At 42.1% G+C, this 17,975-nt stretch overlaps 1 protein-coding gene across 2 annotated transcripts in view; it reads left to right on the top strand.

Annotated features, from left to right (window-relative positions):
- LOC126997338 (broad-complex core protein isoforms 1/2/3/4/5-like) overlaps nucleotides 1-17,975 on the top strand; it is a 60,177-nt gene that overhangs the window by 15,759 nt on the left and 26,443 nt on the right. For both annotated transcript variants that reach the window (XM_050858382.1, XM_050858383.1), the window contains exons 2-4: nucleotides 3,907-4,111; nucleotides 4,609-4,698; nucleotides 14,342-14,464. In XM_050858382.1, coding sequence (XP_050714339.1) covers nucleotides 3,907-4,111; nucleotides 4,609-4,698; nucleotides 14,342-14,464 — 418 coding nt within the window. The remainder of the gene's footprint in view (nucleotides 1-3,906; nucleotides 4,112-4,608; nucleotides 4,699-14,341; nucleotides 14,465-17,975) is intronic.

Below are 17,975 nucleotides of genomic sequence, written 5' to 3'. Positions count from 1 at the left end.
GATCAATCTCATTATGGTGAAGTGATATTGAGGCCCCTAAGGATACATCTACCACCCTTCAGGGTTATCAAGTTCAGAAATGAGGGTATGAAGGGGCTTCACAGCAGGGTCTTGAGTGGGAGGGCCACTAGCTACACCGTACCTCCCACCTATGCAGCATTCCGAGCACAGGCCTGCTGGGAGCTAAAAGAAACTGCACTTCATCATGTAAGATTCATAATGGAAAGTGAGCAATTTTTGGGAAAATGTCTGAACACTGCTGTATGGGGAGAACTGATTTTATGCTACATCCCCACCCTTTAGGGGTAAACCTTTGAAAACTTCAGAAGCTCATGGATATATGAGGCCCTGCATGGAGAGTTGGGGTAAACGACAAAATGTGCCATTTTGATTTAAGACCATATAACAGTATTTTTACCCTCCTTCTATCATCTGAGCAAGCCGCTTACCCCAAAATGCCACTGGAATTAAGGTTATAAGTCTTTCGAACCAAAGGGGTGGAAGCGCTTGCCTGCCCGTCCAGGGTTAAAAGAAGACAAAGTTAGACCGCTTTAATCTGTCTGCACACACCTGTTGCATGGAATGGCAGTATGGAAGGGGGAAGGGGGTAGGGAAGGCAGGATATACCAAAAAGAAAATGTGTATCAGAGGGGTGTCTATGGCAGACTTGCCTTACTCACACATTCACGCACATACACATACTCTCTTTCTATCTCTCACACATACATATGGAAACTAGTCAAAGTTGTTGGTAAATGTACAATGCTTTCCTTTTTTCTGCCTCTGATCAGATCTGCATCCATACACCTAACAATAAATCATTGGAGCGTGAAGTGACCTGGACTTCCTTGTTCCTAACGCTGGGAAGATCAGGAACAGACTGAAGTTACATCTGCCCTTGACCCCCGCCGATTACCACCTTACGTCATGCTTGGGGTGGGCTACTTCTCACTCGGAAACCAACCAACCCTGTCCTCTTTTAATCTTGGGCTTGCCGAGCCAGGCTGAGCGAGGTATCGTGGAGCATTGTGTTAAGCCCCCCAGGCCACCTGTGCATGGTGGGAGTGCTGGGTGGGAGGCCACGCACTGAGTGAAAAATACTGCTTTGTTAATGAAAACAATACTAGATTTTTTTTTTTTTCATACGTTGTTACCAGAATTACCATTATTGTTGTCCTCATACTGACTACCATAACACACATTAACGTTCCTTATACCTAATTATTGGTACTGTGTGCTAAGGATCGGTTTTGGGTGCTGTAAATCACTTCATTAAGGAAAAAAAGTGTTTTTTGGGAAGGAAAACAAGTGTAACTTTTAACGTGCAATGATTATTTTTTTGTTGTTTTATGTTTTTGCTTATAACTTGTATATATTGCCTTGTAAAAAGCTTTATTTTGCTATTTTAATGAAGCGTCTAGCTGCATTCTCAAAAAAATTATCGTAGTTTGAAGTTGCCCAAACATTAACCCTTTCCTTGCGCTCGGTGCGGACGCGACTATCCCCTCAGGCACAGTCAGGCAGCCCAATGGGGGATCTCTTTTAACCTCTGTATCTCAAAAACTGTTCATCACAGCTAAAAAACAAAAACACCATTGGAAAGAGGAGGTCCAGATCTATTGGAGTCGGTTATGTATGCCTCTTTTGCGAACATACATGCACGTTCAGGGAGTGTTGAATGTTAACACTTATGTCGGTGCGTGCGGGATGATCAGCCATATTGAGAGAACTGTGGACATCTCTCCTTGAGATTCTGGCAAGGGAGTATTGCCAACTGCAATATTTACAACTATTTGGTCTAAGAATCAGTCAGGTGATAGGTGAAACTATGCAAAAATGCCCCTATATTGGGCAAGAACATCCACCAGTTACTCGTCCGTAGATTTGCCGTGCTGGGCTGATATGATTTTCAACTAAATTTAGTGAAGAACCCACTCAATTGGCAATCCTGTGTTGTGGAATTTGTGTTGGAACACTTTCACATGCGGGATATTTGAGTGCGGGTGGAGCTCGCAGTGAGCGTTTAGCACCACCAGCAAATACGCCTAACGCTCGCTGTGAGCGTTTAGCAATGAAAGGGTTAAATGCGTTTTCTGTCGTTTTTAAAAATATCACTTACAGCAGTTCTCTGCATGGGGACTCATATGCACATGGATTGAGTGATATGTAAATAGACTGAAAGATATAGAAAACACACCATAAACGTGTTGCCCACCGATGGGTCACTCAGCAATACTAACGAAAAATTCAAAATACTTGTGGAGTGACCCACTAGTGGGGCATGCTTTGTTTGCCTTTATTACACACAGTATAGACCTCAGGGACAGTGTACAACCTTCCACTTTCATAGGTGGTGAGAGATTAAGTTATAGCTCTTGGAAGTTGGAAGTCTTATACATTGCCAGACATCACACAGAACATGTTAAGATCATTTACGCCAGGATTCTCAATCTATCTCTTCCCCCCTCCCGCGTGGACTAAATGGTATTATCAGTGATGAGGAGTGTCTTTGATGCAGCGCGCAAAGTGGCGAGCGGGAAAGAAATGAACTAATTTCCTCTCTTGACGAAGAGGAGGCAAAGGTCAGCTCTTCACCAATATCTCTGCACATTTAATGCTTTATTACAACATTTTTCCATGTTGCTGTATTATGAATTGGGTATAAGAACAATTAAATTTTCTAGGCCTTATATAAAAAGTCATAAAATGCGAGAAACATTATTTTTCTGTTTATTCAAGACTTCACTGTTCCTAAGATAATTTAAGCCAACACTGGAACACACCTCTCAACCAGCACGCCCCGCCCTTCAGTCTCAACTATTCGCAACAGTTCTGCTTTTTGAGCGTTTGTAGGGCTGGCACTTCGAACTATAAGCATGAAGATTGCTGGGATGAATTTTAAAGTGATGGACTGACAGGCTTCGGCTTCTGGGCATATTTCCCAAGTCTGAATGAGTATCTGGTGGTATGTGGTATGTACTCCGTGCTGGGCTTCCCACAGCCTATCTCCAAACTCGTGATGTCACCTGTGGGTGGAGCTTAAGCAAAGCTCAGCAACAGATGATACCATTTTCCACAAACTGATAGGAGCTCTAAAGCTAGTTAAAAATATATTTACAAGGGAGAAATAACGAAGGGAGAAAGAGATGTCTCATGGAACAGGAGGAGAATTAAGAAAATAAAAGCAGTATGTTCTAACGAGGTCTCCTAAGCTCCGCCCACAGGTGACGGGACGAGATGAGAGTGAAACAAACATCGCCACGGGTACCAACCAATCAAACGCATCAATGTAAATTCTCTGCTATATATAGTGTATGTCATTGTATCAAGCACTATTTACATTAGTATTTGCCACGCAATATTTTCCATTATAGAAATGTACCTAAAATGCATTAATGTTTTGGCTTTCAACGTTTGTTTGATTTGCAGTAGTACCAACACTACACGGAAAGATAGATTGGAAGGGGGAAGAGAAACTAGCGTTTGATAATACCTCTTAACGGAAACACACTCTCTAAGCGTCGCTTCGACGAAGAGGGAAGAGCTTTGCTGATGATACCGCCGTTAGCCTTTTGAATGCAGTTTTCATGTGAAATAAATTTAACAAAGTCTCTCTCTCTCTCTCTCTCTCTCTCTCTCTCTCTCTCTCTCTCTCTCTCTCTCTCTCTCTCTCTCTCTCTCTCTCTCTCTCTCTCTCTCTCTCTCTCTCTCTCTCTCTCTCTCTCTCTCTCTCTCTATCTCTATATATCTCTCTCTCTCTCTCTCTCTCTCTCTCTCTCTCTCTCTCTCTCTCTCTCTCTCTCTCTCTCTCTCTCTCTTTGTGCCTTACCAAACCATTTTCTCATTTAAATTCATATTGCCTCCTTTAAATGAAATGCTTTGATTTATTCCTGGCCTGTCTTCTAGGTGCTGCCACTGCTCAGGCACTATGAGTGAACAGTGTTATTGCCTCCGCTGGAACAATTACCAGAGCAGTGTCGTGGGTGTTCTACGTAGTCTGCTTGAGGAGGGACAGTTTGTGGATGTCACCCTGGCTTGTGATGGACGAAGACTCAAAGCACACAAACTTATGCTCTCAGCTTGTTCTAATTTCTTCCGGGAACTACTGAAGGTATGTTGTAAAAGGCATGAGGATGTGAGACATCTCAAGATAAGTGAGAATACAAAGTATTTCATGTAATATTAATAAGAAATCTATACATTAATCATGTTAATGTTCTGTGTTTTTACCTCCCCTTTTATTTTAATCTTCTTAAGTATTTTTTTCAGAGCATAATGTTAGGTCTATTCCATCTGCTTTGACTTCCCATATTTTCAGATGTGATGCAAAACTACGAGTTTTTAGGTAAATTTCTCATAATTGTTCAGTGAAAGGGTTTTCAAATAAGCAATAAAATTCGTCCAATTTACAGTTTAGTTAACAGGTGCATGAAGTTGTTCTTTATTCAAAATAAATGCTCTTCAATAAATCTTTGTATCTACTGTTGAAATATTAGTGCTTTCTTGAGAAGATAAAGCAAAACAAGCTCAGCTATTTGATATGAAAGAAGTGGCAGACAGTTTCATTAACTTCCTTTTTTTATTTATTTATTTTTTTATTTTTTGCAGGAAAACCCAAGTGATCATCCTATTGTGTTCCTGCGTGATGTAAGATTCTGGGAACTGGAGTCCATCATGGACTTCATATACAATGGACAAGTAAGTGTTTTCTTTTTAATGGTACCATTGGAAAGAGGTGGTCCAGATCTATAGGAGTCGGTTATGTATGCCTCTTTTGCGAACGTACATGCACGTTCAGGGAGTATTGAATCTTAACACTTACGTCGGTGCGTGCGGGATGATCAGCCATATTAAGAGAACTACGGACATCTCTCCTTGAGATTCTGGCAAGGGAGTATTGCCAACTGCAATATTTACAACTATTTGGTCAAAGAATCAGTCAGGTGACAGGTGAAGCTATGCAAAAATACCGCTATATTGGGCAAGAACATCCACCAGTTACCGTATTTTACGGCATACAAGACGCACTTTTTTTCCTAAAAAATACCATGAAAAATACTTGTGCGTCTAATGTTGTATTGTGGCAGCAACATCCAGGCTCAAGTGAGCTTGGATGGTCACCATATTGGCTCGACCAATAGGGACGTGGATTTGTATGTTGTCATTACATTATGAGGTTAACTTAGGTAACTATTTAATTCAGCCTTTTATATAATATAACCTCAGTACTTACTTGTTATAAGTATTTCCAGGTAGCTCTCGATTTACGCGAGTATTGCGTCCTTGAAGAGGACGCGTAAATCAAAAACAATGTAAATCAAACAAGAGGTAGGTTTCTGTCGAAAAATAAATACCGTATTTTGCGGCGTATAGCGCACACCCCAAACTTTAAGACAACAATTTTGAAAAAGAAAAGTTCTTAAAATGCTCAGAAATATGTATGGGTCAAAGAACATTGACAATGTACAGTTTCCTGAAATTTATATATTTTTGGTGTAATCTTTAATGCTTGAACTGACAAGTGTCCTTGAGTAAAGCAATGAAAATGGCGGCCGGGCTGGTGTGAGAAATACATCCCCGTAAACATACTGATGATGCACAGCTTCTGATATCATAATAAGCATATTATTCTCACCATCACTCATAGGTTATGACAGACAACTAGGCAAGACACAATTCACGCGGTTCTGGTGACACGCGGCATGCAGCTGTTTATTGTTTGGGTGTGGTTGTGTGGTTTTCAAACAATGCAAATGGTGGCCGGGCTGGTGTTGCGAGATATATCTCCTCGTACATACTGATTATATACAGCTTCTGAGATCATAATAAGCATATTATTCTCACAGTCACTAGTAGGTTATGACAGACGACTAGGCAAGACACAATACACGCGGTTCTGGTGACACGCGTCATGCAGCTGTTTGTTGTATGGGTGTGGTTGTGTGGTTTGTAAACAATGCAAATGGCAGCCGGGCTGGTATTGCGCGAAATAACTCCTCGTACAAGACTCATGATGTACAGTTTCTGATATCATATTTATCCCATTATTCTCACTAATATTAATAATTAATAATGAACACATGGATATTTTTTTCCAATATGATTCTTTTATGTAGCTTGTACTGCTCCTTAGTCATACAATCGTAAGCCAGCTGTGACATCAAGATCAAGATAATACAAATGGCGCTCGACGGGAAAACGGGATAACAGCAGGGCATGGGCGATCCTCCACCGATTTAATTTTTGTATAGTAGTTATTTGATCGCCCTGTATTCTATGGTAACATATTATAAGACAGCTATGGACTATGAAGGATCATTAACAATAATAAAGGTTAGTTTGCCGTTGTTTTTGGATAAGACGAAACACAGACCCTTAAAAACACTCCAAAGAAGAAAAAAAATCATTAAAAATTTGTACATTCGGCGTATAACGCGCAGGGCTAAACTTTCAGGCATTTTTTATGTGAAAAAGGTATGCATTATACATTCAGTGGAGAGAGAGAGAGAGAGAGAGAGAGAGAGAGAGAGAGAGAGAGAGAGAGAGAGAGAGAGAATATCCATATCACCGAGATATCCACTCAGGCACTCAGTCTCAGCCTCACTCGTCTGAGAAAGTAATGAGGGACAGCATGAGTGCCTGGCTAGTATTGGTACCGATACCGTACCGTATACCTGGTACCATTAGTACCGGTACTGGTACCGGTACCTGCCCTCCCCTATCGTTGAGTAGCGTGGCAGCGTGGGTACTGTATTGTTGTTCAAGTGGCGTGCGGGAAGAACTGAGCTCAGCTGTGTGGCCGCGGTGCCGTGTGAGTCCAGTTGCGTGAGACATATGGTGGCCACTCCATAAAATATCGCATATAAGTGGAAAAAACGTGTAAATTAAACATTTATTTGGATTTTGGACCCCGCGTTAGTTCAAAAATGCGTAAAACAAACTCGCGTAAATCGAGAGTTACCTGTACCATAAACCTTCCTGGAGCCAAGCCACAAGCCCAAACGTGACCCAAACGTCTGTTGTTTATTGTGCGGCTGGTAGCGGCAGGAGCCATTCCGCTCTTGATTTTGATGGTACAGGTGGCTTATTTCCATAGACCAGCAAGCCTTTGGATCGGCTGCGTTTGGATCTGTTGTGTTGATGTGTTGTCTCCTATGCACTTTTATGGAAATAAAGCCACCCTTGGACATTGAAAGATGTATAGTATATTTACTAACCACCAACTAGTATGCCATCGTCATACGAACAAAATCGGACGAGTGATGAATGTAAACAAACCAATAGCCTACATGCCACCATGTTTATGTCGGGGACCCACTGTTTCAGTGCGTGTGTATTTACCAATGGTAGTTGAAATTGCCTAGTTGTACATTTGAGGTGAGTGCTCCAGCAAACTTGTGGTGAGTACTGAGACAATAGATTGTTTTAAGAAAAGGTTACATAAATTCATGGATATGCTGAAGCTGTTCTTGTGTGAGAATGACTTAATTTTTTTTTTTCTCAAAATTTCTCTCCAATATTAGGGTGCGTCTTCCAAGATGCAGAGTCTTGTAAGCTGTAAAATACGGTACTCGTCCATAGATTTTCTGTGCTGGGCTAATATGATTTTCCACCAAATTTAGTGAAGAACCCACTCGATTGGCAATCCTGTGTTGTGTGAATTAGTGTTAGAACACTTTCATACGCTGGAGATTTGAGTGCGGGTGGAGCTTGCAGCGAGTGTTTAGCACAACCAGCAAATACGCCTAACGCTCGCTGTGAGTGTTTAACAATGAAAGGGTTAAGGAACTTATCCCAACAAATGACGCTCCCAAATTTGACGCACTTTCACCGAAAACTTAATTTTTAATCAATATTTTTAACTTTTATGACGTGTTTCACATCATCGTGCGCCAGGACCTTTTACCCTTTGATGACGCGAAACGCGTCATCGTGCGCGAGAGGGTTAATGGCCTAACCTGGCCTGAGGAGACTTAAACTTACTGACTAACCTTGGAGGGCCTATGGTCTGCTCACAAAGTGGTGAGAAAAGCAATTACATATTGATGATTAATTGTGGGGGGCTTGGGAAGTGTTTGTGTGTGTGTGTGTGTGTGTGTGTGTGTGTGTGTGTGTGTGTATTTACCTAGTTGTATTTACCTACTTGTGATTTACAGGAACGGAGCTATGCTCATGCTGTCCCGTCTTTCCATCTACTTCCGTCTAATTTGGTGTGTGTATGTGTGTGGACGAGACGGCGTATTGCAGGGAACAGCCACAAATGGACCTTCCAAGGGCCCAGCAAACACTCTAATTAATAATGCAATGGATGTATGTGGATATACATTAGAATATTAACAATAGTGGGGGACAAGAATTTATGTTTTGAAGATAAGGGAGGACAACAAATTGTTTGTCCTTACCTTCCAAGGGCCCAACAAACACTGATGCCTCGGGCTGAGTGGGAAGGAAACGGCTGGAAAACAGAAGAACTGAACGTGTTAGAATGTGCAAGTTAAGCTGAAGGGAAGTATTGAATTATAAAACTTGGGAATTATTAAATATGTACAAAGGGGGTAAAGGGGGAAGGGCATTAACTTGATAAATGCTCATTTGGTGAGTAAAATTTAGTACACAAGAAATAATTTACTAAGGCCGAAGCCAACTGAGACGGCATTACGGACACATGTCTGGATGATGTCTGGAAGCAAAGGGAGGGGGGGGAAAGGTAGGGGTACAGGATTTACATACTGGCTTTCCTGGGAACTATAGCACGAGGAGGAGAAGCCCTTGGGACTAAGGTCTCTTGGGCCAAGACGAAGGTACAGGTGTCTGGAGGCTTGCTAGATGAAACAGACAGTCTGTTTTGCGTGTGGCGAGGACATTGAGATCTTAGAAAGCTTCACATATCTTGGTCGCATACTTCATAATAACGGTAAGTCTCGCCAGGAAGTCTTACGGCGGATTGCCTTGGCCCACGGTGTTATGGACTCGCTCAACACAAGTATACAGTACCCTCTCGAGTTTTGCGCTCGCTTCGTTCCAAAGGTATAGCGCTAAACTTAAAGATCGCGAAACTCGAGGTATTGAAAACACTGAAAACGCGCTTATTTGTTCTGACCCGTGGAGATTTTTTTTTTTTTTTTTGACATGTGGCCAGAAAACAACAAAATCATCAGTATACAAGTCCCATTTAGCAGCAATGTAAAGCAATAGATAATACAGGTTGAGAATCCTTTATCCGAAGTTCCAAAATCCGAAAGTTTTTAATGCCCCCCCCCCACCCCCACCCCCCTTTTCTTTCTCGACATTTCATGGGTGGGGACACGGACTGTATGGAGGCCATCAGGGTCAAATGTGTACGTCCCTCCGAGGAAGGACCACAGACCCTTGCCGTGTGACGGCTCATGAACGGGATGGAAGGATGCTGATAGACCAACGCTATCAGCTGATGTCAGCCTAGCCCACCAAGTTTGTGAGTGGTGAGTGAAGTACAGAAACAATATGTAAGTTAAATCTCTCCGTGAGCTACTTTGCAGTTGCGACGGTGGGCGGCGGTGGATGCATAACAGGCATTTAAAAGTCAATCATTTAGTGATTTCCGGAGAAAAATGCTATCTCCATAATAAAAAGCATCATATTTTGTCCAGAAATAAGCAGTCAGCATCTCAAAATTAGTAGGTTTCCCTCTTGAGAATAAACCCCAAATGTTGACTTATATCAGTTTTCATTTTATTAGATTCAAATAAAAATATTCCGAAATCTGAAAAAATCTGAAATCCGCAGCTTTTTCGGTCCCAGGAATTTTGGGTAAGGGATTCTTAACCTGTAATAACTTATGTTCTCCCTCACTCGGCACACTGAACATAGGAAAGATACATGAAGACGATAGAGCAGTGGTTCTTAACCTGGGGGCGCACCCCCCTAGGGGGGCGTGAGTGATTTCCAGGGGGGGCGCAAGCCTCAGGTGAAAGGTATACATATTTTCAGTTATGTGCTAATTTCTTGACAAGAGCGTGGGGCAGTACTGTAAAGATAAGTTTATGAAATAATGCAGAAGTATTGTTGTTACTAATTCTTGTTTTCAAAAGTCTCCCAGGCATACCATTTTCTGTATACATTGACCCCCCCCCTGATTGATTGAAAAGAGCAAGAAGAGCCATAACATTGGAGATTGTCTCATAAAACCAAGTATACTCTGTGCAGCAGAACTCGTTCTGGGGAAAGATAGTGCAAACAAGCTTTCCCAAATTTCTCTGTCGAACGATACAGTCAAGAAAAGGATCGATGAATTGTCTCAAGATATCAAACATCAAACTCTCGACCAAGTAAGAGCCCCTCCTGTTTTTGTCATCCAGTGTGATGAAACGACTGATATCGCTCAGTGTTCTCAGTTACTGATGTGTGCTCGTTTCATGTCAGGCAACAATATAAAAGAGGAAATTCTATTCTGTCACCCCATGGAAGGTTGCACAACAGCAGAAGCTATTTTTCATAATTCATCTAACTTTTTTCAGGAAAATAAACTTTCTTGGGACTCGCTGGTAGGGGTATGTACTGATGGAGCTCCAGCCATGCTTGGTCTGCAGTCTGGGTTGGTCACAAAGGTGAAAGAAAAAAATCCCTCAGTACACACTGCATACTTCATCGTGAAGCCTTAGCATCCAGAACTTTGCCTGCTGAAATGAGGGATGTCCTAAACGTGGCTATCAAGGTAGTCAACTTCATCAAAACTGGAGCCTTAAACAGTCGTCTCTTCAAACTGCTGTGTAAGGATATGGAATCCGAACATGTAGCCTTGCTTTTTCACACGAACGTACGATGGCTATCAAAAGGAACATGCTTGGACGGCTTTATGAGCTACGAGAAGAAGTAGCAGTATTTCTAGATTCAAAGCAGAAGGCAGACCTTCTTGACAAATTCCAGTCTGAAGGCTTTCAGTTAACTCTAGCTTACCTGGTGGACATTTTTGAAGCATTGAATGCTGTGAACCTTAAACTACAAAGGAAAAACATCAATATCATCATGCATCATGACATCATTTGAGCCTTCATGGCCAAACTCGACCTCTGGAAATGTCGAATTCAGCAGGGAAATACAGCCAGTTTTAGGAACTTGGATTCTGCTGTCGCTCACAGTAACCTTGATTCTGAGTTAAAGAAACAAATTACCACTCGTCTAAGTGACTTGAAAGCAAAATTCATCTGATACTTCCCAGATATAGACGAGAACCGTGAAGCCTGGAAATTCATCAGGAACCCATTTCAATGTACGTGAGGTAGCTGATGTTGCTGATGAATTCCAGGAGGAGTTCCTTGAGTTGAAGTTCAACTCCAGAGCTAAAGAAGACTTGAAAGATATGGATTTGGAGACGTTCTGGGTCAAGTACCTTCCTGTTTACCCTCTGATCTCACATCAGGCTCTTCAAATTCTAACAATGTTTGGATCCACGTATCTATGTGAAACTGCATTTTCCACGCTCGTTGCTATCAAAACCAAGTATAGAAACTGCCTGAACGTTGAAGGGGATTTACGTTGTGCACTCTCAAGCATTCGACCTCGTATTCAAGATCTGGTAGCTAAGAAGCAGTGTTAAATATCTCAATAACCATGTATTCAAGATCTGGTAGCTAAGAAGCAGTGTCAAATATCTCAATAACCACGTATTCAAGATCTGGTAGCTAAGAAGCAGTGTCAAATATCTCAATAACCATGTATTCAAGATCTGGTAGCTAAGAAGCAGTGTCAAATATCTCAATAACCATGTATTCAAGATCTGGTAGCTAAGAAGCAGTGTCAAATATCTCAATAACCACGTATTCAAGATCTGGTAGCTAAGAAGCAGTGTCAAATATCTCAGTAACCATGTATTCAAGATCTGGTTGCTAAGAAGCAGTGTTAAATATCTCAATAACCATGTATTCAAGATCTGGTAGCTAAGAAGCAGTGTCAAATATCTCAATAACCATGTATTCAAGATCTGGTAGCTAAGAAGCAGTTCCAAATATCTCACTAACCATGTATTCAAAATCTGATAGCATTAAAACAGTGGTGTCAAATATCTCACTAATGTAATGCATGCTTAGTAATTAGTCGGTCAGTCAGTCAGTCAGCCAGTCGGTCAGTCAGTCAGTTAAGCATTTAGTCAATCAGTTAGTCAATGGTTCAGTCAGGAAATAAGTCAGAATCTTTTCGCTTATTTAGGTAGACTTTCTGATACTCAGTCAATCATCTGGTCAGTAAGTCATTCAGTGAGTTAGAGAATAATCTAAAAAATTAGTTATCTTATTGTTCAGCTATATATACCTTTAGTGAGTCAATCAGTTTGTCAGTCAGTCAGTCAGTCTGTCAGCTAGTCAGTCACTTAAATATAAAATTAAAATGTTAGTCACTCAGCAGTTTTTTCTTCACTTAGTCAGTCAGTCAGTTAGTAAGTGTCAGCCTACATCTAGAATTCAGTCAAAAATTTCTTGAGTCATTTCACTGGGAAGTCAGTCAGTCATTTATTTAGTCAGTCAGTCAATCAGTTAGTAAATAAGCGAGTCAGTCAGTCAGTCAGAAAGTTAACTATTTATTCAGGCAGTAGCAAGACAGTAAGTTAATCACTCAAGTCATTAGTCATTAAGAAATTAATCAATCAGTCAGTCAGTCAGTACGGCAGAAAAAAGGGAAAAGAGAAATGTAAAAGAGAGATAAATGAAGAAAGATTAGCATGACGCCAAAAGAAAGGTATAGAGAGGGATGACGGAAGGAAAGGAAGAAAAAAGAAGATTTTGTAGGATTAAATACGTAATACTAAGAATAAAGTGTCACAAGATCTTAAAAGATAGCCTATATCATGTAATGAATCAACAAGTAGTGTGCTCCACATGTAGTACAAGATGCATGCTTTTGAAAGAACAATGTGTGTATGGCGGCTTGAGCCACGGATGGAGCAAAAGGAGCGTGCTCCACTGATGGCGCACCACGCAATGTGATGAATGAAGAACAAGTCTACCACATAGTGTACCACAGGTGGAGCATGAGTTTTATTGTCTCAGTGGCAGCTCATAACCAGAGTGAAGCTACACACCTCCTCTCGAGTCGGTGGCTCGCGTGGTATTGAGGCTATGCCGAGTTGAACCAAACACGACAAGGAGGAGGCGGCGGGAAGTTCAAACGCGGTTAATGTGTTAAAGTAATTTTCTCAGATGTGTTTCCCTAATGTAATTTGACTGGGAAAATTTGACATTAGTCTAGTGGTCAGTGTGCCTGGCTACCACTCCTCGGGCTCAGGTTTGAATCCCAGACCGGGCAGTTGGTGTGCAGCTAACCCAGCTGTACATCCTCCCTTTCGGGCTGGTCAGTAAATGGGTACTTGAGGAAACCTGGAGAAGGTAAACTGTGGCAATCTCAGATTTCACATTGGCCCATGTCCTGTGGCAACTGGTTGCCATGAGCAGCTGTAGTGTATGCACCCACCTTTACCTTTCCTTCCCATTATTTTGTGTTGCCTGTTCATTTTTAAAATTTGATTAGGAATATATATTTTCTTCTGAGATGTCACCAGACAGAATTTAAGATGGAGAAAGCTGAGCAGAACCTGAAACCACCATCTAAGAGAAAGAAGGACAAGGACATTGTTTCACATAAAACCTGCTTCTTATATTAGCATTTACAATGCTCCTATAAGAAGCAGGTACCCTAAGTAAAAAAAGACATTTTATGTTTGAAAATGTCATATCCTCAGCATGTGTGCATTGTTCACTTTCCTGAAAATGTTATATCCTCAGCATGTGTGCATTGTTCACTTTCCTGGAATCACACATGGTACCTTCAAGCAATATAAGGATGAGAAACCCCCCACAAAGTTCAATAAGATACTTGAAACAAAGAAATGGAAGTTAGATGAACCTTTAGATGAAACTTTAAAGGGAAAGATGAATAAATACATGAATGTGAATGACTGTTGATGAATAATGAGCTGCCTACATTTCAGAGTTTTTTGGCTCATCAGCATTCTAGTATTTTCTGAAAGCCCATAACCTTGCTGGAATAAATTAGTATAAAGAAAGCAGGATATGGATTTTTTTTTCCTGGAAATGCCTTGTGTTCTACAGATCCTGACCTGATAGATGTTATTTTAATGTCAAGGTCAATAATGTTATTATCTTAATTAGATAGATCCTGAACAACACTGGTGTTAGGAGACCCTAAATTCAATTTGATAAATGCCTTCCCACTTTATTCATTATGTTTATATAAATGTGTTCAGATTTATAAGTGATGAGCTGCTGTAGATATGTTGTTACAATAGGCTTATGGTGATAGGTGATTTCAGTTGAAGTAGGCATGAGTAAAGAATATGATTTGGATGTTTCAGGTCAATGTGATGCAGGACCAGCTGCCGGGCTTCATCAGGACAGCTGAGGCACTGCAGATCAAGGGTTTGGCAGCTGTCAATAATAACAACAATAATATCCATGCCAAGCCTCCAGACCCTCGGGTGAGTAAATTCTGTGTTGATAACCCCAAAAATGTCAGTTTGATTCATTAATTAAGATTAATAAAAAAATGGAGAAAGAAGTTTTCTTTTCCCTCCAGGATATTTGCTCTACAATACCCTCCCAAGTTTTGTGCCATCCAAGTTTTGTGATCCTCGAGTTTCGCACTTAGTCGTAAATTCTTCCCATCCCGACATTCGCGCATTATCGCCCCAAGTTTCGCGCTGCTTTGACATGTATGGGTCACATCTACCTACCATCAGTGTCACGCATGCTGCCTTAAATGGCGGTGTCACACTGGCTGTTTCCCTCCAACCATCGGGCTACAGGCAACCGTACGCCCAACTGTGAGCGAGTTGTCAGTCGTCTGTTCGGACGGAAAATGGTTGTGGGTACGAGGAACCACGCGGCTGTATGTAAACAAATAGATGACAGCAGTGGCTGAGGAGTGAGGAGCAGTGGAAGATGGCCCACTAAAGGACTTGTAAAGTGGACTGGCAGAGCTGCTTTGTTTACTATTTAATAGAAAAGATAAGAAAACACCCCACACTGTGGAACCACAGTTCAAAACCTTTTTTTCTCCAGTATATGAAAATTGTAGAAGGACTCTCGGTCTTCACAGCACAGTTCTCTGATGAGGTTTGGATAAACACTCCTGTCCTCCCGTCTTTGAATTCATGATCGTGCCCACGACCACTTATTCATTCCATTTAACTGCAGCAACTAGTCTATTTATGGGTAATGGTAGGACAATCTGCAATAGCCCTTACTTTAGCAGATGATGCCATGTCTGTACAGGATGACTGCTTTGTTTACGTTATGGATATGGGCAACCGACCTTGGCCGTGTGTGACGCACCATGAAAAGTTGGAGTTACCAGTTGCCCCTATCGCCAATGCAGTTGAAGAAAAAAGCCCCAGTGGGACATCAGCAGCTTTATACTCCCTCAGTTGGGTGACCATGTTCACACGTGCTGGGGTGGGATTCACAGAGATGTGTGCTAATGGCCCACGGGAAAACTACGAACTATCAATTTAACTATCAACGTTGACTTCAAATTCACAAAGCTTTCGTTTCAGCGTTACTTTAGCTGATGGCGACATGTCAATACAGGGCAACTGCTTTGCTCACATTGTGGATATAGGCAACCGACTTTGGCCGTGTGTGAGACACTCGGAAAAGTTGGAGTTGCCCTTACCGCCAGCGTGGTTGGAGTTAAAAGGCCCACTAGCTTAAGGACAACTGACAACTTTCTCCCGGTTGGGTGTATGGGCAACCTTAGCCCCAAAGGTTGGAGGAAAACGGCCAGTGTGACGCCACCTGAAGGCAGCGAGGCCGCTGATTGAGTGAGCGCCATTGATGACGTCATCAGACTCACAGCGAATCACAAGGGTGTTTTCAGAACTGTCAGCCAGTCGTAAGGCAGCCGCCTTCAGCTGTGGCTTCAAAACGACCCATTTTCTCTTCCCATTTTCTTCCTTTTTCCAAGGCATGTATTTTGAGATAACAAGGGAGTAAAGTGGAAAAAAATGTCAGCTTCTCCATGGGTCTTAACAAATAAATATGCTTTCAGTGTTTTCAATACCCAAAGTTTTGCGATCCTCGAGTTTAGCGCTATACCTTCGGAACAAAGCAAGGGCGAAACTTGGGAAGGTACTGTACTTACTTTTTGTTTCTTTCTATCATCATGTCAGTTTGTCTACTTGTCCCTTTATCTTCATAGTATGACAATATATTTAGGTACTGGCTACTAGGGTTAAACAACAAAATGCTTCACTAAGTACAGTGGTACCCCGGTTCACGAAATTAACTTGTTCCTGAAGGCAGTTCGTCACCTGAATTATTCGTAATCCAAAGCTTTTTCCCCATTGGAATCAATGTAAAATGGATTAATCCATTCTTGGACCCCGGATGATTGCTTATTTAAACTTTTACAACAGTACTTTTTGCATAAGTTCATAACACAAAACCGATGGATATCTAACACAGAAAACGGGATATATATACAATACTAAACTGATAAAATATAGACTAAAACTTTATTTAATTTTGCCGTACCTGTATGAAGGAGAGTTAACGGCGCAATAGGCAGTGTCACACTGGCCGTTTTCCTCCAACGGCTGTGGGTACAAGCAACTGTGCGGCTGTATGTAAACAAACAGACGATGGCAGTTGCTGAGAAGTGAGGGTCAGTGGAACTACTATGGGCTACCAAGAGACTTGTAAAGTGGACTGGCAGAGCTGCTTTGTTTACTATTTTATTGACAAGATAAGAGAACACCTCGTGTTGTGGGACCAAAGTTCAAAATATCTTTTTTTTCTCCATTCTGTAAAATTTGTATGACTCCTGGTCTTAACAACACAGTTCTTTATTGAGGTTTGAGTAAACACTCCTGTCCTCCCGTCTTTGAGGCCATGCTCATGGCCACAGTAGCTTCTTCCATTTAACTGCAGCAACAAGTACAAACATGGATAACGTCAGCACAAGCCGCAACAGCCCGCCCTTACGTTAGCAGATGGTGCCACGTGGATACAGGGCGACTGCTTTGTATACGTTGTAAATACAGACAACTGACCTTGGCCATGTGTGATGCACATCCGGAAATGTTGGAGTTCCGGTTGCCACTACCGCCTACGCAGTTGGAGGAAAAAGCCCTGTGCGACACCAGTTTTAATAAGTGGAAGGTGGTGAGGAAGGGAAAGGGAAGAGATTTTATTGTTTGGGAGTCCCCTTACATTTTGCGTATTTAGCCAAAGCTACCTGCTTGTCGCCCCACGATGTTGCCGGCTTGCATGTTCGTAGGTCTAGACACCGTTTGTCGCCTGAGACATTTTTTCTTTGGAAAATTTGTTCGTGAACTGATTTGTTCATGATGAGAGGCGTTCATGACCTGAGGTTCCACTGTATATGTCAAGGTTCCAAGTTGGGTGCTGCAATCGTAAGGTATGAACACAAAACAAGAAAAATGGTTAGACACCCAATTTATTTTAAAGAAAGTAAACAACCCCAAACAGCCTCACAAAACTGGAAATCTCCAACGGGAAGGCTTCAGCATGCTGGACTCAGCGATGAACCTTCGCACGGCTTCTTCCTTCTTGCGTCCCGTCCTTGGCGAGCCAGTGACAAGGCAGCACAGCTTTGTCCTTGAAGTGGCGTAGACGTGATGGACGAGGAAGGCGCAGGAGGAGAAGGGGGGTCAGGGTCACGGCAGTAACGGGAGTCAGGGCGTGGAGGGGAGAGAGGTAAGGGCACCCAGAACAAGCCCATGGTTCTGAGGAAACCCGAGTGAGAGCAGAGCTGGAGCCAGAGCAGAATCAAGTGTTCAGGACGAGGCTCAGCTTCTGTCTGACGAGGAATGCGCTGGCCACCCACCAAGTTGCCTCCCACAGCGGGTTAAGAGGCCTCGGTGGTTTGTTCATCTGAAGCGTCGAACGGCTTGATTCTGACGAGCAGCGAGTGTATTCAGGTCGTTCGCCTCGCCCAGGTGGTAGTTGCCCTCACAGTATATGCTC

Source organism: Eriocheir sinensis, chromosome 12 (assembly GCF_024679095.1).
Source record: "Eriocheir sinensis breed Jianghai 21 chromosome 12, ASM2467909v1, whole genome shotgun sequence".
NCBI lineage: Eukaryota > Metazoa > Arthropoda > Malacostraca > Decapoda > Varunidae > Eriocheir > Eriocheir sinensis.
The sequence above is the reverse complement of the archived record's forward strand: the minus strand, read 5'-3'. Positions and strand labels throughout refer to the sequence as shown.